This window comes from Podospora bellae-mahoneyi, chromosome 3, assembly GCF_035222275.1.
Source record: "Podospora bellae-mahoneyi strain CBS 112042 chromosome 3, whole genome shotgun sequence".
NCBI classification, from domain to species: Eukaryota; Fungi; Ascomycota; class Sordariomycetes; order Sordariales; family Podosporaceae; genus Podospora; species Podospora bellae-mahoneyi.
Genome location: NC_085882.1, coordinates 2,750,605 through 2,773,746, shown reverse-complemented (window position 1 = coordinate 2,773,746; position 23,142 = coordinate 2,750,605). Strand labels below are relative to the sequence as shown.

Sequence of the window (23,142 nt, the reverse complement as noted above, 5' to 3'; positions counted from 1 at the left end):
CCACACACCTGGTTGAATTTTACCTTACCCCCCCTTTCAGGACCATCATTGCCGTCTTCGTCCGTCCATCTGTCTGTCCATCTATCCGTCCATTCTCTGTGTGTGTCCTGAATCTGCTGTGTGTCGTCGACCTGCACCTGATTCGTTTCTCTCCCTGCCTACTCGATAGTGAGCACTGTCGAGGTACTCCATACTCACGTTCACTAGTATCTCCACCGCTCAGCTTTGGTGGTGTGTCCAGCCATCCCGCTATCATTTCTGGTGACACAGAGGTCATCTTCACTCTTTACCGCCACTTCGCCTCCCAGCATCACACACAATGGTTGTCTTCGACGGCCACGAGTTCCAGACGGCCGAGGAATCGAGGCTCAACGAGGATCGCAAGCGCCAAAAGTACTGGAAGAAGTGGGGTTCCTATGTCGCAGAAAGACAGTGGGCTACTGGCAAGTTGCTGCACTGATTGGTATTGGTCATGAATGCCTCATCTAACACTGAACTGCAGTGCGCGAGGACTACAGTGCCGATGGTGATGCTTGGAGCCGTGAGTGATCCCTCGTGTGTCATGTTACGGTGCTACCCCTCCTTCTCGTAGTGCGGGATACTCACATAATAACCGATCGGCAGATTTTCCCCACGAGCATTCGAGATCCCGCGCCTACCGATGGGGTGAGGATGGCATTGCCGGTGTCTGCGACACCCACGGCTACCAGAACATCGCCTTTGCTTTCTGGAACGGGCAGGACCCCTTTTTGAAGGAGCGTCTCTTTGGCTTGTCTAACCCTCAGGGCAACCATGGCGAAAGTATCAAGGAAGCCCATTTCCATCTGGATAACACTCCTGTAAGTGCCATTGACATACCTGCACCCCAGAAACCCTAAATCGGCTTGCGCTAACCACATGTTCCTGCAGACGGTAAGACCCTTCATGCAGACGATGGAACGGCCGAAGTTTAACGCTTGACTTACGCATGACTGCAGCACTCGTACATGAAATATCTCTACAAGTACCCTCAGAAGGCCTTCCCATACGAGGACTTGCTCAAGGAGAATGCCAAGCGAGGCAAGGAGGACAAGGAGTACCAGATCCTCGACACGGGCATCTTTGACGAGGACCGGTACTGGGATATCTTCATCGAGACCGCCAAGGAGGATGACGATCCGGATGAGCTCCTCTTCCGTGTGACTGCGTGGAACAGAGGCCCAGATCCTGCACCGCTGCACATTGTCCCTCATGTGTGGTTCCGTAACACGTGGGCTTGGGGTCGCGAACCGCCTGAGAACAAGCCAGCTATTGGGGTTGCTGATGAGAATCTTCTCAAGTCCAAGCATCACAAACTTGGAGACCGTTATGTCCTTCTCTCACCCTCGCCCGGCGTAGGACCCAGCGGGGATGATGTGCACCCCGAGTTCATGTTCACTGAGAACGACACCAACTATGAGCTGCTTTACAAGGGCAAAAATGAGCAGCCATATGTCAAGGATGCTTTCCATAGGTACATCGTCGATGGCGAGAAGGGTGCTATCAACCCGGCCCAGACGGGAACCAAGGCTGCCGCATGGTACTCTTTCAACGAAGGCGGCGGTGTGGGCCCTGGAGAGTGCGCCGGTATGTTTACCTCTTCCTATCTTTTCCTCAAGAAGATTGACTGACCATCTCAAAGTTGTCCGTTTCCGATTTTCCAGGAAGCCTGAGACCTACCTCGATGAAGAGGAGTTTGATGACCTGATCGAGAAGAGGAGAGAAGAGGCCGATGACTTTTACTACCACATTAGCCCTCTTCCCATGGCCGATGATCTTCGCAATATTCAGCGCCAGGCTTTTGCCGGCATGATGTGGTGCAAGCAGCATTACCTCTTCATCTGGGAGGAATGGGCCAACGGTGACCCCAGCCAGCCTCCCCCACCCGAGTCTCGCAAGGGCATACGCAATTCCGCGTGGAAGCACCTTCACTGTGACGATATTCTATCCATGCCCGATTCCTGGGAATATCCTTTCTTTGCTGCATGGGATACAAGTTTCCACTGCATCACCTTGGCCATGATCGACCCCGAGTTCGCCAAGAAACAGCTCGATCTGTTTACCCGCGAGTGGTACTGCCATCCCAACGGCCAGCTGCCTGCGTAAGTCTTGAATTTTGCGTGTATGTGAAGTGGTTCCCGACTGATAATTTGCAGGTACGAGTGGAACTTTGGCGATGTCAACCCTCCTGTTCACGCTTGGGCTACGTTCCGTACCTTCAAGATCGAGCGCAAGCTGTATGGGAGGCAGGATCTCGACTTCCTCGAGAGAGTCTTCCAGAAGCTGTTGTTGAACTTCACCTGGTGGGTCAACCGCAAGGATGTTGAGGGCAAGAACGTCTTCGAAGGTGGTTTCTTGGGGCTGGACAACATTGGTTTGTTCAACCGTTCTGAGCCCCTTCCTACGGGCGGTACTCTTGAGCAGGCTGACAGCACTGGTTGGATGGGCTTTTACTGCCTGAACATGCTCAACATTGCCCTCGAGCTCGCCAAGCACCGCCGTATCTACGAAGATATTGCCAGCAAGTTCTTTGAGCACTTCATCCTCATCAGTGATGCCATGACCTGGAGAATGGGCCAAAAGGAGGAGCAGTCCCTGTGGAACGAGCAGGACGGCTTCTACTATGATGCCATCTCGTGGGGTGGCCCCTGGATTCAGCAGCTGCCCGTGAGGTCGCTTGTTGGCTTGATTCCGCTTTATGCGACCTTGACCTTGGAGCCTGAGCTCCTCAACAGACTTCCCTCCTTCAAGAAGCGCGTGGAGTGGTTCATGAACAACAGGTGCGACGTGGCTGAAAGGACCATGCACAGTATTCGCAAGCGTGGTAAAGGTGACAGGATTTTGCTGTCCCTTGTCAACAAGGAAAGATTGCTCAAGATCTGCGAGCGCATGCTGGACGAGGACGAGTTCTTCAGTCCCTACGGCATCCGGTCGCTCTCCAAGTATCATAAGGAGCACCCTTACTCCATGGACGTCAACGGTCAGACCTTCAAGGTCGGCTATGTTCCCGGTGACTCGGACAGTGGCCTTTTCGGTGGCAACAGCAACTGGAGAGGGCCTATCTGGCTCTGCGTCAATTTCCTGCTCGTGGAGTCGCTGCAGAGGTTCTATCTCTTCTTCGGACAAGACTTGCAGGTGGAGTGCCCAACTGGTTCGGGCGATTTCATGCACTTGGGACATGTGTCTGAGGAGATCCAGCACCGTCTGCAACACATGTTTGCCCGCCATGACGATGGGCGCCGGAGTATCAACGGCAACAATGATACTCTGGACTTCGACCCCAACTGGAGGGATTACCTTTGGTTCTATGAGTTTTTTGACGGAGACTCTGGGCGGGGTCTGGGAGCTACGCATCAGTGTGGCTGGACGGGTTTGATTGCCAGAATGATTCACGATACTGGGTATGTTTCTCTCCTCTCGTTTGCTGGGTTTGACATGAGTACTAATCGTTTTTGTAGTGTCAACTGCCGCCTCCCGCAAACTCCTCGCACCCCGTCCGCCGGCATGGCGCACTACTTCGACGACATCCTCCATCGCCACCTCGGCGGTGCCCAAACGCCCCGCACACCGATGCTCTCCCCCCGCCTCCGTCGTTCCTCCACCAGCCGTTCCATCGCCGCCCGCAGCGATTTCGACCTGAATGACCTCAACGGCTACGAGGATGAGGCGGACGGAGGATTCCCGGCCAGGAAGGGATCCATCGCCGCTCCAGGCATGGGTCAAAATGGAACCAACGGTTTGACTCTGAGCCAGAAACTGAAGGGCAGAGAAGAGGATGAGAAGCACCTGCATGCGTATATTCACCAGCAGCTGGAAAAGGTGAGGCTGGAGAGGGGGGCGGATGGGTACTCGCAGGGTGATGAATTCGAGGCTCATGCCAATGAGTAAAAGTTTGGCGGGGGGGATGAGGATGGGATAAAGTTATGCAATGGGATGGGGAGGATATTTTGCTTTTAAAGAGAGAAAATAGTTGATAGATAGAGATGTTGATGAACGTGATGGCTGGCTTTTTGTTTTTGGAAGCTATTCAAGTCGAAAATTTTGATATCTGCGCCAGTGAAGAAGTGAAATAGGCTATGATGGGTAGGAAGAGAGAGAGGAGAAGGGGATGCAGGGTGAAGGAGATGAAGGAGGAGAGGGTAGTATCCTGGCATAATCCCGTATACCGCCACCAATTCTCATCACTCATACTAGCATCAGTGGTTTAGTGGTAAAATCCATCGTTGCCATCGATGGGCCCCGTGTTCGATTCACGGCTGATGCATAACCTTCTGATTTGATTTTTGTTACCTATCCTCTTTCTGAGGGACAAATTGCTGATTGCTTCAATTTTGGCTCAATCCAGCTAGCTGTTTTGCCTTTTTGTCTCGACCTGGTGTTTGCTTGCGAGTTAGTTGTGTCGTGATTAAGCAACACACATTCCATTCTTTGTGTACCTTAGCCTTCAGATTGGGTAAAGCTGTATGTATGTTTGGACGAGCAAAAAGTTACCAAGCGTAAGGTGTCATGTCATGTATGACAAAAATGGTCCGTCAATCTGGGGTTCGAAGAGAAGGGGAAGGTGAAAGGGGGGTGGTTATGGAAATCCATGGTTGAAAAGGCAGCGGTGGTTCTCCCAATCTTGATGGACATTCACAGGGACCACCTGGTTCGGAGGAAATGAGATAGATACCGAGGGAACTCTTGGTTTTGTATTCTTACAACTTCCTGAAGGCGGCGGTGGTGGGCGGGAGCATAGTCGCTGAACTGGTCGTGACTGCATGGACGAAGCTACAGACGGGCGAGGAGGGCTTGTAGTGTCGATCACAAAGAGGATCACCAAGACGGCAAGCAGGTAGATATCCAGCTTGTAGCAATGCGTCTATTTTCAGCTCATATACACAGAAGGACGTCCTTCCTTTCTCTCGAAAGATCCAGACAAATGACCGCGAGCCTTTGATGTGTCGAAACTTGACCGGTCCCCTTCCACTCTCGTACCCTATCCCCATCACAATCCTCTTTTCTGCACACTATAAAAGGAGCGAAAAAAAGCAAAGGGCTGAACGGCTCATGACGGTCTTGTTAAAAAAGAGGTAGTAGTAGTAGTAGTAGTAAATAATTTACAAGGTGTCAGTAAGGAGCTTGTTCATCTTGGCCAGCTTGGCGGAGACGGACAAGTCGATTGTTCTCTCGCCGACCTCGACGATGAGACCACCGATGATGTCGGGGTTGACCTGAGGTAGAGTGTTAGTATATGGTGGAGTGATATACAGCAAGGGGTAAAGCGGTGGGGCCATACCTGGTTCTTGACCTTGAGCTTCTTGCCCTCACCAACATACGAGGACTTGGAGACGGCAGACTCAAGGCGGTTGAGGGTCTTGTTGTCGAGGGGCTATGTCATGTCACATGTCAGTCCTCACCATCCCCTTCCTACCTTGTGAACAGTGGGGAGGGGGGCTCACCTGAGCAGAGGTAACAACCATCTCAACCTCACCACGAGCAGCGCTCATCAGCTCGCCAAACTTGGCGCACACACCAGGCAGCAAGCCCAAGCGGTTGTTCTCAGCAAGAGCAGCCAAAAGGTTCTTGACAGTCTCGCCAGAGACGCCAGCGCTCTTCGTGAGCTCGGAAACAATGGCCGACTTGTCGGCGGCGGAGAGGGTAGGGGCCTCGAGGATGCCGACGAGCTTGGGGTCCTTCGCGAGGAGGTTGGCGAGGGAAGTCACGCCTTTGGCGGTGGGCTCGAGGGAGGAGGTCTTGACGGCGGCAGTGTACTGTTATGGCGCCAAAACCAAAATGACGCAGCTTGTTAGTGATTGTTCCTCAATTATTTTCCCTTTTCCATTTTCGTAGTTCTCCGGTGTTGTCCCATTTCCAATTGAAGTATTCCCCCCCAGTGTCCAACTCAATTGCTTTCCCCCCCTTCCGAAAAAAACACCCCAGAAAATGTCCGACACCGAAAAGACTTGTCAGGGAGGGGCGTACCAGAGCAGTAGCATAGGTGCCGTCGAGGCCGAAGAGGGAGACGGGAGCCTTGACCTTCTCGTTGGAGGCAGCGGCAGCGTAGGTGCGGGCTTGGGCCTGGATGGCGCGCTGGGGGGCGGCGGACCGCGCGGCGCGGAGCACTGCCTGTCGCGAGAACATGGTGACTGTGGGATTGGATGCGGTGATGCGGACCTCGAGTGTCGTGAACCTGAGCTTCAGTTTTTAGAAACGGGGTTTGGCTGCTCGGCAAAAGAGGGGTGCCTCAGGCAGAAAGCCAGCTTCGGGTTACTGGCGGGCGGGTGTGATGGGGCCAAGAGCAAAGCTGCCGGGTGGAACCGGGCCAACCACCCACCGTCACCTATGTAACCTCCCTGCGCCCGATTGGATTCCTTGGTCTTTATACATTTTATCATTCCAGTCAATTAGTTATCATTGATTCGCATACATGCATTACCCGAATGCCATATTACAAGAATCCTATTACAGAGAGACAGACATCCATACCCTGAAACCCAAAGCTCCAAGCTCCAAGCTCCCATCCATCCATCCATCCATCTGTACCCAAACGCCACATGCAACAAGCCAGCAATGCATTATCCTTAAACCCAGCATCCCAATCTTCCACGACTAGTCACTACGCAACATGCTGTCCACCAAATCCCCCAAAGGACCCCAAAAGTCCTTCCCGCTGGCCAAGTTGTGCTCATCAATGAAGAGGACATACTGCTTGAAGCTGGTGTTCAGGTGGGGTTCCAGGCCGAGCTCTCGAATGACTGGGTAATGGTGGCAGTAGATGTGCGCGTAGACACGGTACATGCGCTTGAAGATTTGGCGCACAAGAGCTGGGAAAGACTTGGGGAATGGAACGCCTATTTCTTGTGTTAAGGGGTTCTTCTCTAGTCTGTAGAGACAGGCAACGTACCGATACGGCTGGGAAGCACAGACTCATTGTCAATATTGCTCTGAACCCAAGTCATGAGCTGCTCAATGTAGGCCGGCGCTGGCATCTTCGTTGGTCGCTTGTAGTTCTCCGAGTCTTGCCACAAGTACTCAAACTCATCCGTGGCCTTCATCTCGGGACATGACTGAGGAGAGCAGAACTCGGTGATGGCGCCATATAGCAGGTTGATCTGATTGTAGAAATCGACCACTATCCATCACGAGTCAGTTGGCCTATCATTTTCGGTGGTAGTTTTAGGAATGAGAGGGCATACTGTTGACGGCCAACCACTCATTCTCATCCTCGCCCTCAGGAAGCTTCACCACCTTGCGAAGACTCCCCCCGCCAAGGGTCGCCTCGGCATATTGACGAAGTTGGTAGCTGGTGGCACCGCCTTTGCCGCCAGCGCGAGGCCTAAACTGATTCCTCGTCCGTTGGTTACTTCAGTGTGCCCAAGTTAGCCAAGATATCTTCAACTCGTAGTTGCAATGGTCGCGTGCGTCTCGCTGGGATAGAGCTAGGCGCCCCACGTCGAGTCGGTGAAGCGTCTTCGGTGTTTTCTCATAATGGGCAAAGAAGGGCGCATCGTGGATTTTGGTCGGGGCTCTAGGGGTAACGGCCGGAGGTCAACTCACACTGTCGTCAAGAAGTTACTCATGATGAGAACCCAAAGCGCAAACTGTCTGTGGGATACTGGTGAACTGCAGGTCGCAGTGTGCCAAAGGTTAGCGGGGCAATTCGCTATGATGACGCAGCTAATGGGGAAACTCCACTGCTGTCAATGCGGAGCAGAGCTCGAAACAGACCTCTGATGAAGACTGGCAGATACAGAATGTTGGACGGCCTCTTGTTGTGGATTCTCGATATGGTTGAATGGCGCGACAAGTCCAAATATGGAAGAGGGAGTAGAAAGTCCAAAGTCAAACAAAAGTTAAAAGACGGCTGAGTGGGTGGGATGTTTACCAGCATGGGAACACATGCAAAATAATGCTGCACAGCAACAGCAACTGGGCGGCCTGTCGGCGGCGTGGTGGCAGGGCCGTTCTAGGGCGGCATTTAGCCCACTTTAGCGGGGTAGTTGGGCCTAATTTCCCCAACTCTTGCCCACTTGTTTCAGCTGGACTACGATCCCGTTCCACTTCCAACCCTCAGCTCACATCAGGTCACTCAACTTTGAACTCGAGATGCCTGCTCGAACCACTCTTATAAGTTGGGAGATATTCTCACGGCATTTGGAAAGTACCTGAGACCTCACTTAGCATGCGACCACTTGACGACACCACCCGTCGAATGAACATCAGGAAGCTTGCTTATTGACGGAATTTCATATCAGCCTCAATGCAATGACCGTCCATCCCGCTGCCGTTCTCCAACCCACCTTCTTCTCCTTGGTTGCTATTTGCAACGGGAAAGAATATCTTGCTTTGTTATGGATGTCACATCCCCTCTTCAGACCTCTGCAGTCTCTACCAGGCTAATGGTTCAGTGGTCGATGGCTGAATATCAAGGGCCCACCAGATCAACGGGTCACTTTGAGATATTGCTGCATGAGGGGAACACATGGCTGGCATGTATTTATACTACCTTACTTATGTGTATAGGAATGCTGTGCAGCATGTCGACAGTCTGCTACATCTCGAAAGTCACATCGCTTTTGCGAGCTCATGACACACAAACATGCGAGCTCTCCATCTTATCGTTGCCTTCTTTTGCCTGGCTGAGGCAAAGGGGATTTCTGTTGAGCAAAGACGCAAAGTAGTACAGTCCTTCAGTGTACGCCGAAATGCAAGTTCTGATACAACCCCGTTGCAAGTCGGAAATGGAAACTTTGCCTTCGGGGCCGACATTACCGGGCTCCAAACCTTCAAGCCCTTTGCTATCATGAACACTTGGGGATGGCACAACTTCAGCCTTCCCACCACCCCAGGGCAGACTTCTGTAGAAGGTGAGCATGAGACACCAGATAGGTATATGATCCATGAGACAACTAACTGCTTATCTCAAGACTACACCGGCTTGGAATGGTGGACGCATGGAAGACTGGTCCGCTATGAACAGCCAAACCCAGCCCAAAACGACATCTCGAACTGGCTGAGAGAGAACCCTCATAGACTCAACCTCGCCAATGTCGGACTACACTTTGGTGGTCATGATGTTGTCGAAAGTGATCTGGAGGAAAAGACCCAGGAGCTAGACATGTGGTCGGGAAGACTGACCTCATCTTCCAGATTCAATGGGTCAAAGATTGTAGTTCAGACATGGGCCGATTCGGACTCTGACACTGTTGCTGTTCAGGTTCAGTCATCACTCTTGAAAAGGGGAGATCTTGGTCTATTTCTGGACTTTCCCTACCCAGACAAGGAAAAGTTCAATGCTCCTTTTGTTGGACACTTCAATCTAGCCTCCAAACACAAGACGACTATGAAGCAGCTTTCGCCTCAAAGTGCCCAGATCAAGCACACGTTGGACGGCACCACATACTATACGCTGATTCAGTGGGAAGGCAGTGAAGCAACCATCACCGGACCCCTGCACGGAACTCATCGCTACGTCCTCGCCCCTAAATCATCCTCCAAGATCCAACTCGTCATCTCCTTCTCACCGACACCCAACTTTTCCAGCAAGAAAGCCAGCTACCGGAAAATCACTACCGCCTCTCGCAACTGGTGGAAAAACTACTGGACCAAAGGCGCCTTCATCGACCTCACCCCCGTCCACTCCGACCCCCGCGCCCTCGAACTCCAACGCCGCATCATCCACTCCCAATACCTCACAGCAGTCAACTCAGCCTCCGATTTCCCCCCGCAAGAATCCGGCCTAGTCAACAACGGCTGGCACGGCAAATTTCACCTCGAGATGAACCTCTGGCACACCCTCCCCTTCGCCCGCTGGAACCACCTTGACCTCTTCCACCGCTCCCTCCCCCACCTCTACAACCAATTCCTCCCCTCCAGCCTCTCCCGCGCCCGAAAGCAAGGCTACAACGGAGCCCGCTGGGGCAAAATGACCGACCCCCTCACCGGCCGGTCATCCCCGGGGGAAATAAACTCCCTCCTCATCTGGCAGCAGCCTCACCCAATGTTTTTTGCGGAGACAGACTACCTTTCCCACCCCAACAACCTCAACACCCTCCAGAAATGGGACGCCATCCTGACAGAAACGGCGAATTTCATGGCGGACTTTGCCTGGTTCAACTCCTCCACCAAAGTCTACGACCTCGGCCCTCCGTTGTATCCCGTGTCGGAGAATACCAACCCTAATATTACCCTCAACCCTACTTTTGAGCTCGCCTACTGGAGGTTTGGTCTTGATGTTGCGACGAAGTGGAAAGCGAGACTGAACCAGACGTCACCAGAGATTTGGGGTATTGTCAGGGATAATTTAGCTCCCCTGCCAGTCGTCAACAACACTTACGCTACTTATGAAGGGATCCCAAACATGTGGATTGCCGCAGAGACAACGTTTGACCACCCTGCTCAGGCTGGGATATTTGGTCTCCTTCCCCCGTCACCGCAGGTGGACCTCACGGTAGTCAACAACACGGCTCGCAAGATCAAGGAGACGTGGAGACTGAATGAGAGCTACGGGTGGGATTTCGCAATGTTGGCTATGAATTCCCTGAGACTGGGGGATGTAGAGCAGGCGGTGGAGTATCTACTTCACCCCATCTTCAAATTTGATGATGCTGGCTACGCGGTGGGAGGGGAGAGGGTGCCCACCCCGTATTTTCCCAACAGTGCTGGACTGCTGATGGCGGTAGGGATGATGGCTGGGGGTTGGGTGGATGATGAGGGGGTGAAGTTGCCTGAGCAATGGGTTAGGGAGGGGGCGAGAGCTGAGGGGTTCGTGGTTGCTTTGTGAGATGGCTGTACCTAGTTGAGGGGTTTTGCGATGCCGGGTGTGAGCGCGGTAGATGGCTATTCATGTCATAAACTTTTACTAATACATGACATGGTATATGGTCCTCATTTCCATGCCATTCTTGCTTCAATAACAAACCCATCGCTATGAGATGCTCTTCCTCTTCATAACCCTCCTTCTCAATCATGTCATATCTACGCATAAGCCATGAGCATGTAACAGGTCTCTCTCTTCCCCAAGAACTTGAAAGTAAGCATTTCACAATATTCTGCTTTTTCAGTCCCTTACCCTTCTCCTCTCCTCTCCACCTCTTAGATGAGCGGCATCTCCCCCAAATTCTCCCCCTCAAAGCCCTCCTTCCCCAGCATCTTGGTCTTCTTCTTTTCCTTGACCTTCTCCTCCTTCTTCCTCTCCCTCGCGAGCTTCTCCACCATCTTTATCTCGGCCAGCTGATACCCCGGGGGCGCATCGTCGTCCTTGTCAAGGTCGATTTCTCCAAGCAACAAGACGTTCTCGCCTCTGACTAGGAACGTACCCCGGTCGATGTCGGCGAAGATGCCGGTTGGCTCTTTTTCCGAGAGGACGGGGGGCACGAAGATGCGCTCTTTTGTGGATTGGAGGACGAGGTTGGCTGTTTGGCTTGTTGAGTATATCTTATTCCTTGGGCTTGGGGTCGTCATAGTTCAAGAGATGTACATACCGAATTGATCCCAGCTGCGGAGGATGCCTATCAATTTACGGCCGTCGCGGAGGGAGATCATGAGTTTTTCTGTGAGGTGTTTAGAACTCATGTGTGAGTGAGAGAGAGGACAGGAGAACACACTATCTGTGAGGTCCAACAGCTGAGCAGCAGTGGTAAACATCTGGGCTGGCAACTGCTGGGGCTGGGGAGGGCGGCCGAGTCCCGGGGGCATCATGCCCTGGGGTACAGGGCCGCCTGGATGTTGAGGTGGTTGCGGCATCATTCCAGGGGGAGGAGGGCCGTGTTGGTGGTCATGTATTGAGAGGTGTTCCATCTTGAATGTTGATATGTGAGGGTAAGGTTAAGCCTAGTGGCGGGTGGGTGGTAGTCAATTCAGGGTCAAAACCCAAAGACCGGTTAACAAGATGTTGTTTTGTTGGTGGTATTGTCTCCCTAACTAGCTTTGGTCCGTCAAATCGAGGTCGACGAAGTGGCGTTGCAGGTCCTGGAGGAGGGGTAAATTTGGGTTCTGCTTTTGCCTTTGCAGAGATGTGTTATGAAGTTGGTATAAGAAAGCTGTCCCGGGCTTGAATATCGTTCGAGTATTGAGCTATTGACCGAGTCCCTCTCAAAATATCGAGTTGATGTGAGATCTCTCTGAATTCAGGCTGGTGGGCTGAGTGACACAACACTTGCCTGTTGAATGCAGCTTCCGGCGGGCGGACAGTGTGAGCTTTACTGTCTTCCACACGGAGCAGCCTTGCTCGAAGTCGGCGCCAGTTGTGCCACAGTGGAGCAAGGCTCTAAAGCTATGCCCGGCCAGACGTCATCTGATTGGTGAGAGCTCTGGTGTTCCTGGTTTCAAGCCACAGCATTGGCGGTTTGAATACAAGAAAATCGTGCGCAAGCCACAGTTGACAGCTGGGGTTGGGAGAACAGTGACAATAGCAGGCCGGCCAGTCCGTTCCGTCGGTTGCCGCCAGTCCAGCGCAAGGCGCTTTCTTTTCGACTTACTGTCTTCTCGAACCAGTCACCCGACACACAACACCAAGGTCAACAAGGTCGACTTTGCATACAATGATCACGGCCTTCGCCAGTTCATTTCTGATACCAGAGTTTCTCTGATATATACAAATCTCGACCAATTCTGCACCTTTTCTTCGCCAGACGCAAACCTGTCAGGTTCGGCGATCAACCCGACACTGGTCTCAAGAGTGACGACTGCTTCTCTTCGTTTCTCGACCACCAAAAGCTTTCACACCTCGAGTCGCATTCGCAATGGCTACGACAGACCCTTCCTCGGCCGTTGCGCCGGTTGGAACATCAGCGCAAGCAACACAGTCTAAGAGAGACAAGCGCCGCCAGTTGATCTCCGATCGACTGGCCCATCTTGACGATAGGCTGGCTAGAGACAGGGACCAAACCTTCCGCGAGCAACTTCACAAGATCCAAATGGACACAAATCTGGTCATGAGGATTGACCCATACGCTGAGCGACCATTTGACAATCTCGAGGAGGAGTACCAACAAATCCTCCACCAGCTGAACGCCGATGCGAGCACAACACCACAATCGTACCTTGGAGCGGCCGGTCCGAGATTCACAGACTGGATGAACAAGGTCCAGGACTTGATGGAGGAGCGTGACTACGCTTTAGCGAAGCACAAGGTAAGGAATACTTTCCTTGCGACTTTTTGTCGCTTTTGTCAAAAACTGACCTTGTTTTCACAGTTTGACTATGACAAGAAGGTGTCTGAGTACATGAACACCCACGCCTTTAAGGTCGAGACAGCGAACCGAGAATACCGCGCGCTCTCCCAAACCCTTCGCGACCGCCTAATCAACGCCATTACCACCAAAAAATTCCGATTGAATAAGGAGAAGGAGGCACTGGAAATCTCCGACTCGTCTGCTCTTCTGCTTCACCCGAACCAATTCAGCATCACAAACCCTGCCAGCCCTGGCGGTACCCACACCAAGCGAGCGACGAGGTTGCGACGAGGAGAGATTGACGACATGTCCTTGGACAATAAGAAGCGAAAGCGCAATAACAACGACGACGATGGCTCCCCAGCCCCCCAGCGACGAGCTCTAGATAATGCTAATACCACGCCTCTCTGGCAAACCGACCGCCTAGCAGTGCGCAAGACCACCGGACCAATCTACAGCATTGACAAGTTATTCACCGACAAGGAGCTCTCAATGACCTACAACACGGCTGCCTTTGCCGCCCACAAATATCTGTTGACGCATAAGCCAAAGTTTGATGAGAACGGCCGTCCTATCCAGTCGCCAGACGGTAGCGACTCCGGCAACGGCGAGCACGACGATGACGACGACTCGGTTCCCTCTGCGCCCCCAATGGAGCGCAATATTTCCCACGCGACTCGCAGCGGACTTCGTGGCTCAAACAATCCCAACTTCGTGGATGACAAGCTCATGGGAATGGAGTTGCTCGCCAATTTTGACTTTCCTGGCAACTTCGACAGGATGCTTGCTGCAGACCCCAAACTCCCAGCCACATTCCCATCCACATACATCAAGGGGCACAACAGACTTGAGTACAACACCACCAACAGCCTCGCTAACGACGACGTCAATGGTGATATGATGGTCATGCAAGCCCTCAAGCAGTATGAGCAGGTCAATGGCCCTGGATCGAGCTTTGCTGTGGAGAATGGAAGCCGCAAGCTCCTCGAAGCTGCCTCTTTCCCAGCTAGAGACCACCGCTTTGTTGCTTACCTTCAGGGCGAAAGGCCTTCGGAGAACGAGGTGCGCAAGCGCCTCGGGCTTCCGGTGCTGCCAGATACAGTCGAGCCTGTTATGAGCAACGAAAGGAGCAGCACCCCGCGTCCAGGTCATGGAGGTACACCAGGCCAGTCGCCAGCCAAGGGTTTTGGAGGAGTGCCAATGAGCCGACAATCCAGTGCCAATGGTGTTCCTATGAGCCGCAGCAGCAGTCGGAAGGGAGGACGTGGTGGACGGGGCAGTTAGAGGAGGAATGAGGAACATCGAGTCTCCTAATCTGGGATGCAGACATTTTGCGCCACCTATCATATCTGGTGGATGAAAGTTGTACATGACATACTACTTATGGGCATATGAAACGGAGTTTTCGGGAGGGAGTTACGGGTTGGGCGGTTACATATCGGGCTCGATTTTTTCTTTTATTTCATAACATTGCGGGCGGCATCACGGGCATCTACTGCAATACCCCAGCGGAAGCGGCGGACTGATTAGTTCACCGAATTATTATCAGTTCACATGGAATAAATCAATTCATTCTAACTTGCTTGCTCCAAACCGTGACATGCTACTCGCCCACTCTCTGTTTCCAGATTCCTCTCTTTGCCTGCTGATTCCTTTCAAATTCCAACAAATTCAAGGACCAAAAACCAAAGCCCTCACCTCGATACTCCTCCTCCCCTCGGCCTCCGGTCTGGTGCGTGGATCCTCAAACGCCGAGTGCGCCACCCTCCCCCCCTTGACCTCGCTGTTTTCCTTTAGCGCCTCCGAGTCAAAACACTGCAGGAGAATCCGTTCGGTGTTCTGCATCCCGGAAAGGTAATACCACTTTTGATCAGGATGATGGGCAATGGCGGCCGTCTGCCCTATGTAGCCCGTTTGGGTGTACCTGTGCTCTACCGGCACCACTTCCTCATCTCGTAAACTTGCGCTGGAGGCAAAAGCGAGGGGGAAGGATTCAAGGGGTGCGTCGTTGAGGGGTCGCCAGACGTTGATGATGCGGTATCGGGTGCCGGTTGAGAGGATTTTGTCGGCCTCGTCGGGGGGGAGGTGTTTCCTCACGCGCTGGGCGGCGGATAGGGCGGTTTGATCGATGTGGACGCGCTGAACGGGGGTTCGGGGGGCGGATGGGGAGGGGAGGCGGATGGTGTGGTCGAATATCAGGATGTGGGTTGCGTTTGGGATGGTGGAGAGGAGGAGGGAGGTTATTTCGGGGTAGTAATGGGTTTTGATGGAGGTGTCGGAGGTGAAGAGGGAGGGTTCGGAAGTGGGAGGGGGTTGGGAGGTGAGGATTTGGAAGGAGTCACGGTCTAAGGTGAAGGAGGCGAGGTTGGGGCGGGCGTCGTGGATGAGGGTTGGGACGGGGGTTGAGCCGTAGTTTCGGGGGGGAGTTGGGGAGTCGGGGGGGAGGTCGGCAAGGTTGAAGGGGGGGGAATTGTCGGAGGGGGGGGAGTAGAAGTTGAGGGGGGCGGTTACGTCGCCTGAAGGGGGGAGGTGGTCGATGGCCATGGTGGTGAGGTGTGAGGTGGGCTGTCTATCTTGGGATATGTGCGGTGGGTGGCAGAGATGGATGTTGAGATGATGATCAGAAGGGATCCAATGGATGAGGATGTCAAGGTATATATATTCTATGATTCTGTCTAGAAATAAAGGTTTACCCTCTCGATATTATCAAACAATGCTACATTCAAATGCTGTCAAACACACGATTCACCACTTACACGGCCGGTTGCGCCATTAGCCCCATCACGTCATGTTGAAGAACAACTCGAAGGGCGCGCTTTAGTTCTCGAGGCCTTCAAGATGCGACAAAGATTAGTAATAAATGATTTGCTCAGCTTTGGGCTCCCATTTTCTAGCGTTGCTGCAAGAAGAGAAGTGGCCGCATCTGCATCTTCTTTTCAGAAAAGGAGGGGGGATACGGATAGGAAGTGCTGACAATGACGTCTGCACCGTTGGCATTAAGAGGGCATAAAGTTATCCCGAAATTTGGCCAAGACCTGGGGTATTCTTGTCGAAGACAGCCACATGTTTTGATTGGAGCAACTCATCAAAAGGCTTAGCCTAATCAGGCAACATGTAAACAGACACGGATGGTACCTGGTCGGATGTAACTGTGCGCGCACAGGACACACCGATAGGAAGCGCAGCTTGTCGCATTTAAACCATCATTTCCATCCCATATCCATTATATCGACGCGTTAAACGGTGGCCCTCATTAGGCGGGGTGGTGTCTAAATTTTGGCATATTTTTTTTTGGGAGAGACACAACACACACGCAGGTCGTGGGCTTGCATGTCCATGCGTCTGCCCCTGCCCCCATGATTATTATTTCTGGACGCCCTCGCCCGCGGCAAATTTGCGACGACCGCGGACATGGATGAAGAACACACCATAACGCTGAACCTGGGATCTTCACCCGACCCGCTAATAGATCCGATTCTCAGCCCACCGATGCTGCCGCCGTCGCGCGTCAAACCACGAGCCCAACCCGCCGCGCGACTTTTATCCATTGCGAGATCGCCTAGGAAACGAACCTTTGAGCTCGACATTGGCAGCCCCGTTTCGCCACAGAGGCTGCTGGTGACTGTCCAGGCTGAGGACGAGGTGAGGAATACAAAGGGCATAAAGCGCCGGCTTTTCCAATCGCCGACGCCGAAACGGGGAGTTATGAGGGGAGGAGGGGATGTTACCACTACCGTGGTGCCGGTGCGCGGTCTGAGTGATGATGAGGGAGTGACGCCGCGGAGGAGAGGTCGGCCACGGAAATCTGGGACGCCGGTACCTACGACGCGACGAAAACGACCTGGTACACCAGGAGCGAAGGCTGTTGTTGCGAGAGGCACGTCTCGATCGCCACAAAAGTCCCCTCAGAAGCAGCAGCCACTAAACGAAGATGCGCTGGAACATATCGAGGCGACGCCGCGACCCGTCAGCCTGTTGAAGAGGCCGGCGAAACGAAAGTCGATGACACCCGCAAAAGAGGATACCCAGCCGAGAAAAAGAGGACGGCCGCGGAAGAGTCTGGTTCCTGCCGAGATGAATATGGGCAGCATTGCGGAAATACTACAACAGGACAACGCTTCGAGATTACCACCAGTACAACATGACTTTTTCGGCCAGGATCAATTTACGGCAGGGGAGGATCACGAGGATGATGGTGCAGGCGACATGGAGGATGATATCTGGCTTGGGACCCTTTCGTCGCCTGCCGCGCAGAGACTCCGGACGAGTTTAAGCAATCGATCTCCCCCGAAGGAACCATCACCAGCACCAGAACCCGAGCCGGAAGCAGAACCGTCCCCAGAGCCGGAACAACAACCACAACCCGAGCACTCCGAAGGTGATTTCGATGAACAAGGCGAGTGGGGCGACATGCACGATGGACCTGAGGACGATTACGATGAGGGCGATTACATGACAAGTCCAGTTCGTGATTTGGGGGATGCTCAGGATACCATGGCGGGAGCGGAGGACTTTACAGAGGTCCCGCTTGCCGAGCTCAGGTCTCTGATGAATTCCAGTATGATGGCCGGGCAGGAACAACAGCAAGAGGAAGAGCTCGGTGAAGCCACAAAAGTCATTATTAAGAATGGTATCGACTATCTTAGGCAGAGTCGAGGGACTGCGGCTGGGGAGGGCCCACAAGAGGCAGTACAAGAGACAGGGGAAGAGCATGATTTCGGGTTTAGTGTCGGGCCAGGGCGGACATCTCAACTGGAAGCTGCTGAGCCAAGGAAGCCATTTGACTTTGGTTCTAGTTTTCACCCTGGGCAGAGCACTCAAATGCCTTCTGTGCGCCGACGAAGGGAGACCAATTTCAACTTCAGTGTCGGGCCTGAGAAACCTGCTGCATCTTCTCATGCTGAGCAGCTGGAGGGACTCGATTTCGGACAAAGCACTCAAAAATCCCCCACTCCACCACGGAAGAACTTTGATTTTGATTTCAGCATTTTGCCGGGTGAGAACATGGCTGCTGAGAGGAGAAGCGAGTCTGCTTCCAGCTCCCCTGTTGGAAAACAAGAAGCAAAGGCTGCTGAGAGGGCAGCTGTTTTGCGGAGGGAGGTGGCTGGTTTTGGTTCTAGCATTGGACCAGTGCAGAAAGCTGGCACATCTTCGTTTGAAGTGAAGAGCAGATCATTTGATCCTGATTTTTTTAGTGACGAGTCTAGGGAACAAAGCGCGGAGCCAAGGCAAAGTTCTGAAGAGCCCAGGCGACACAGCGAGGAGCCAAGGCGAGAGTCTGAGGAGCCACGACAAGAAATCGAGGAACCCAGGCATGAGTCTGACGAACCGAGACAAGCGTCTGAAGAACCGTCACAGAAAGAACAGTACTCTAGGTCGAGGCCCGACCCAGACTTTGAGTTCAGTGATGGGCCTGTTCCGCAACCCGAGCCGGACCAGGATGTGCAACCAGAAAGACAATGGGCCGAGACCTCAGGATATTCAGCAACCGAGCAGCAAGATGACCCAGGACAAGAACCAGACCGGGAGCAACCCAAGCCTTACAAACGACCTTACAAACGATTGCCACCCCGTCCCAGCGAGGTCGAAATCCGAGCTGAAGTCGAAGCCGAGGATGAACCCGCAGACGACTCCGATGCTTGGTGGAACCGAGTTCCAGAAAAGCCGAAGCCAATAAAGAAGCCAAAGTCACTACTCGGGAAGTTGATCCGCAAGGCTGCTCGTCAACGGACAGATTCGGCCAACACAACGCAGGAACCATCGCCTGCCGACACATCAAACCTGAGTGGAGAAGGGGATTCCTTCTCTACCTTGCCCGATGAAGTGTATGCCGCTGCAACTCCAGGCCAACACGTGGAATCGCAGCTTGAAGAGCAACATGACGACAAAGTGCGCGATGGAGAAAGAGAGGAGGAACCGGACAATGATGGAGGGGAAGAGGAAGCGCAGGCCGCGAGCCACCCAATCCAGCCGTCTATTGAGCGGCCCTCATCAGTGAATCACTCCATCCCCCACCTTGAATCGAATAGGCTGTTGACACCTGATGAGACACCATCCCCAATACCCTCCGAGGCTGAAGGCGATGGCGTAGACGAAGCAGGGACCGTTTCACCCAACCAACCAGCACAGCCGAATGTTCAGGTCGAGATGCCCTCTTCCCCACCTGCCAGTGACCCTAGCCCGCCGGTCCCTGTTGCCCGCCTGCCGCAGCACACCAGAACAAAGTCGAACGAAACCCCAGCCGATCAGCTGTCGGACGTGGCACCTCTACCGAGAACAGACTTGAATGTACAGTCACTAAACCTAGCGCCCCCAGGATCGCAGCCCCGGCCTAGCCTTTCACCCATAGTACGTGCCGGCCGAGTTTTGCAGCTTGTGACATCCGATCCGCCCTCGCCCCCAGGGAGAGACAGTGTACTGCGGAGTCCATTTCGGGGATCGTTTGAGAAGTCGAGCCAGTCCCCCGCGCCCTTGATCTCACAGCCCCGAGCCACCCACTCCCCGTCGCCGCAGCGTACTGACACCGCCCAGGAGAAGCAGCAGGACCGACCTTGGTTTAGAGGACTACAGCAGATTAAGAATTTTGTTGCCGAAACAGCCAAGAGTTTGTCGCCCACCCGGATTTCGAATCCCAGGCCAGAACCTGAGCAGGAGCCTGAGGAGGAACCCGAGGAGGATCTTCAGGAGACCCCAAGTAGAAGAAGTTCTGGGCGTGAGGCGCGTTTTAGTGAGCCTGAGGTTGACCCAGAAGCTACCGTTAGCGCTCCCAATTCTGCGATCGCTGAACCAGCACGACGTCGGGCTCAAGAGCGAGCCGAGCCTGCGCGCACAAGCAATTTTGGTTTCCGGGGGTCGTTTACTTCTAGCCGAAATCACGAGACTACAGACAGGAGACCACAACAAAAAGCGACTCGTCTGCCTGCCAAAGAACCGACACCCCAGCCTGAACCGGAGCTTTTCACTATGGACCCTGTTAACACACAACAACCAGAGCTGCCAACTCAGGAAGAGGAAGATGATGCTGATTTCTGGCTCGAGGCTGGTGGCGTCACCCCTTTCGCTCCAAGAGTGGTGCCCCCGCAGATCAAAGCACCTGTTGTTGAGTCCCGGCAGAGCAGCAAGATCCCGACTCTGGGGAGGAATATCAGCCGTCAACAACAAAGGGATGGCCAAGAAAATCAGCTTCGCTCTTCACGGAATTCTCAGATTGATGACGCTTATGAAATCGAACAAGAGTCCAGTTCTATCCTGGAACAGCTTGACAAGCGGCCGGCCGTCAAACCCACCCCAGCTCCGGCGAGGACCAATCTGAGCGGCTTTTTTTCATCGCCTGTCTTGTTGCCTGGCCAAGAGACGCCCGGTATGGGGTTGTTCAAGCCATCACGGCGAGAGCCAGCCAACAACCTAGTGCAACAGCAACAAAAGGAACGGAAGAAGCTGCAACAACCGGATAATAGCTTGTTTGCTCATTTGGTGGAGATTGAGGAACAGCAAAATCAAAGTGTTACTGCTGAAGCAGTCACTAAGAAGCAATCGGGTTTCGGGAATGCTTCGCAGAACGTGGAGGTGCGGTCTGGCGCACATGATGATAGCCTTGAAAGCATCGATGGCGGTTTAAAAGGCAAGGAAAAGGACAGAGGACGGAGGTCCACTTCCGCTCGTGCTCAGGAGATCATGGAGAAGCGGTTGGCCAGGATCACGGAAGGTCAGAGGAAGGCGAAGGAGCAGATGACAGCAGCCTCTACATCGCAGTCATTTGCATTGCAGCCTTCAACATCGCAACCCTCTGCATCTCAGCCGTCTGCAGCGCAGCCGTCTACAACTCAGCCATCCACTTCTCGGACGGATAACACGGCCGATCAAGCAAAGACGAGCATTCGGGCCAAGGGCAAAGAGCCAGAACGGCCGCCCATCCCCGCCCCTCGCCCCCTCTCTCCCGTCGAGCCTCAAGAGAACCCGAATAAAATCCCCCAACTTCGAAACTTTGCGCCCCGCAGACGAGAATTTGGAGAAAACACTCTCTTCCAACCACAGGCAGGGCCCGCCAAAGCAGCAGCCCCCCCGACCACTACCAATGTGCTCAACCCAGACAACAGCCAAGTCGGCCGCTTCTTTGAGGAAAGCCGTCAGTTGATTGAGCCTCAAAAGAAACGTCGGCAGCGGGTACGGGCTCAGAACGGTCAACAAATCTCGGCCGAGGTTTTTTCTAGTCCAAAAACTACGCCCCCGAGACATGAGCCGAACCGAGCGGCGTCTCCTGCCAAATCCTCGTTTCGATCGCCGCTCAAGGGGAAGACTCCCGGTCCGGTTGTCGAGTTTACGAGTAGTACGCTCTCGCCGTTGCCGCGCGAGAGGCGGGCAAACTCACCGCAGAAGACGAGGCAATCTCGGAGTCAGAAGCAAGGTGCTGGAGAAGGTGGAATTGGTGAGCGGACTGGCGCGGACAACCGTCGTGAGGAGCCGGTGGTTAGCTACCCTGAGCTGCCTGAGCCACAGCCTGAAGCCAGTGAAGAGGAAGAGAATGGGCGGCAAGCTGATCCTTTCTCGGATACCTCTCAGCAGCGAAAAGATCGGGAGTTGAGAGAGCAGCAGGACCGGCAGGGTTGGAGGGCACAAGAGTTGGGACCGCCGCTGCACTATGGGAAGGCGTCGTTTGAGCAGAGACTTCATCAGGCCAAGGCGCAAGAACCGGAACAGAGACCGAGGGGGGCTACGTGGGAGGGCTATGGCCGGGAAGTGGAGGAGCAGCCGTCAGAGCTGGATTGGGAGGCAATTGGGGAGCAGGAGCCTGATCAGGGTCACTACGATGAGGATGGTGAAGACAGGGACCAAGAGCCTACCCCTCCTCTGTCTGAACAGGACCAGCAGCGGTATGAACCGTATCAGCCTCGGCAACGTGATTACCAGGGGAGGGATCTTGAGCCTGTTGAGGAAGAGGATTACTCGGATGAGGAAGAAGAGGGAGATTACGATCACCATCAACAGGGCACCTACGCTCAAGAGGGTGACTACGATCACGAGGATGACTATGACCATGGCGACTACAACCAAGAAGACGACCATGATCATCAACAGGGCGAACACGACCATGAACAAGAGCAAGAAGAAGAAGAACCCCCCCAATCCTTCTTCCCCAAATTCTCCCTCCCCTCCCTCCCCAACCCCCTTTCTCTCCTCTCCTCCCTCGTCCCCACCACCACCTCTCCCCCCCCAAATGACCCCCTCAAAGGATGGGGAATCCCCAACTGGGAACTCCTAGACCAATGCCTCACCCTCCACCGCCAACACCGCCTCCCCATCCTCCCCTTATCCGACGTCTCAAAATCCTTCGTCGGTCTCGTCCCCTCAATCGGGGAACCACAAGAAGCAATGACGATTGAGGTCTGGCACTTACAGATAGTAGAGTACTACAAACATGTTGTCTTGCACACCCGAGGAGAAGAAGATAAATGGACGGAGTGGGAGCTTGTACGGATGTTATTTGCTGTGCTGATAGGGGAGATGAGAAGACGGGATAGGAAGGGGATGGAGGAACGGAGGAGGAAAAGGGAGGAGGTAAAGAAGGAGAGGGAGAGGAAAAAGAGGGGGTGGTTTAGCCTTGGAGGGGTGTTTGCTGGTGGGGGGAAGTATAAGGTTGAAAAGCCGAAGAGGAAAGAGAGGAGCAGGAGGTGATTGTTGGGATAGTTGAGAAAGTGTTGGAAATATGCAAGTCAGGATATCAGATGGAAGAGGGATAAGGGAATATTGCTGGGTAGTATAACGGACCAAACAGGGAGATACCAAGGTTGCTGTTTCTTTCTTTTTTTATTTCTTATAACATTGTTTGTTGGGTCAAGTCAGGGTTATGGTTGTCAGGATCAGAACATGGGAGGAAAAGGAAAGCGTCAAAGATACCACATGAATGAAATGTTTTGTTTTCTTACGTTGCGTCAAACCAGGCCACCTTGGCATTGATTGTACACTCACT

At 53.5% G+C, this 23,142-nt stretch overlaps 8 protein-coding genes and 1 non-coding gene across 9 annotated transcripts; 4 read left to right on the top strand and 5 right to left on the bottom strand.

Annotated features, from left to right (window-relative positions):
• Positions 1-319: 319 nt before the first annotated feature.
• Positions 320-3,911, top strand: QC761_308100 (uncharacterized protein; the record flags this gene model as incomplete). The annotated part of the gene is made up of 7 exons (XM_062877955.1): positions 320-443; positions 503-541; positions 625-839; positions 975-1,605; positions 1,661-2,120; positions 2,175-3,419; positions 3,477-3,911. 7 exons carry the CDS (start codon positions 320-322, stop codon positions 3,904-3,906), a joined length of 3,144 nt encoding a protein of 1,047 aa, XP_062733775.1. The 3' UTR covers positions 3,907-3,911.
• A 300-nt stretch (positions 3,912-4,211) lies between these two features.
• Positions 4,212-4,282, bottom strand: QC761_0056440. The gene has a single exon. It is a non-coding gene; the product is annotated as a tRNA-Gly (tRNA).
• A 569-nt stretch (positions 4,283-4,851) lies between these two features.
• On the bottom strand, positions 4,852-6,141 carry ATP5 (ATP synthase F0 subcomplex subunit OSCP atp5; the record flags this gene model as incomplete). The annotated part of the gene is made up of 4 exons (XM_062877954.1): positions 4,852-5,231; positions 5,297-5,389; positions 5,460-5,771; positions 5,983-6,141. 4 exons carry the CDS (start codon positions 6,139-6,141, stop codon positions 5,118-5,120), a joined length of 678 nt encoding a protein of 225 aa, XP_062733774.1. The 3' UTR covers positions 4,852-5,117.
• A 468-nt stretch (positions 6,142-6,609) lies between these two features.
• MOB1 (Mitotic exit network component) lies at positions 6,610-8,006 on the bottom strand (the record flags this gene model as incomplete). The annotated part of the gene is made up of 4 exons (XM_062877953.1): positions 7,729-8,006; positions 7,558-7,623; positions 6,905-7,363; positions 6,610-6,851 (listed from the first exon to the last, which is right to left on the bottom strand). Exons 3-4 carry the CDS (start codon positions 7,053-7,055, stop codon positions 6,610-6,612), a joined length of 393 nt encoding a protein of 130 aa, XP_062733773.1. The 5' UTR covers positions 7,056-7,363; positions 7,558-7,623; positions 7,729-8,006.
• Positions 8,007-8,029: 23 nt separating this feature from the next.
• On the top strand, positions 8,030-10,783 carry QC761_308070 (uncharacterized protein; the record flags this gene model as incomplete). The annotated part of the gene is made up of 2 exons (XM_062877952.1): positions 8,030-8,867; positions 8,928-10,783. The coding sequence occupies exons 1-2, from the start codon at positions 8,600-8,602 to the stop codon at positions 10,781-10,783; spliced, it is 2,124 nt and encodes a 707-aa protein (XP_062733772.1). The 5' UTR covers positions 8,030-8,599.
• A 99-nt stretch (positions 10,784-10,882) lies between these two features.
• Positions 10,883-12,349, bottom strand: QC761_308060 (uncharacterized protein). The gene is made up of 3 exons (XM_062877951.1): positions 11,607-12,349; positions 11,484-11,552; positions 10,883-11,414 (listed from the first exon to the last, which is right to left on the bottom strand). Exons 1-3 carry the CDS (start codon positions 11,797-11,799, stop codon positions 11,095-11,097), a joined length of 582 nt encoding a protein of 193 aa, XP_062733771.1. The 5' UTR covers positions 11,800-12,349; the 3' UTR covers positions 10,883-11,094.
• Positions 12,242-14,734, top strand: QC761_308050 (uncharacterized protein). Its single transcript, XM_062877950.1, has 2 exons — positions 12,242-13,133; positions 13,197-14,734. Exons 1-2 carry the CDS (start codon positions 12,744-12,746, stop codon positions 14,457-14,459), a joined length of 1,653 nt encoding a protein of 550 aa, XP_062733770.1. The 5' UTR covers positions 12,242-12,743; the 3' UTR covers positions 14,460-14,734.
• A 112-nt stretch (positions 14,735-14,846) lies between these two features.
• Positions 14,847-15,719, bottom strand: QC761_308040 (uncharacterized protein; the record flags this gene model as incomplete). Its single annotated transcript, XM_062877949.1, has 1 exon — positions 14,847-15,719. One exon carries the CDS (start codon positions 15,717-15,719, stop codon positions 14,847-14,849), a length of 873 nt encoding a protein of 290 aa, XP_062733769.1.
• Positions 15,720-16,586: 867 nt separating this feature from the next.
• On the top strand, positions 16,587-23,071 carry QC761_308030 (uncharacterized protein; the record flags this gene model as incomplete). Its single annotated transcript, XM_062877948.1, has 2 exons — positions 16,587-19,169; positions 19,224-23,071. 2 exons carry the CDS (start codon positions 16,587-16,589, stop codon positions 22,845-22,847), a joined length of 6,207 nt encoding a protein of 2,068 aa, XP_062733768.1. The 3' UTR covers positions 22,848-23,071.
• Between the last annotated feature and the right edge of the window lie 71 nt (positions 23,072-23,142).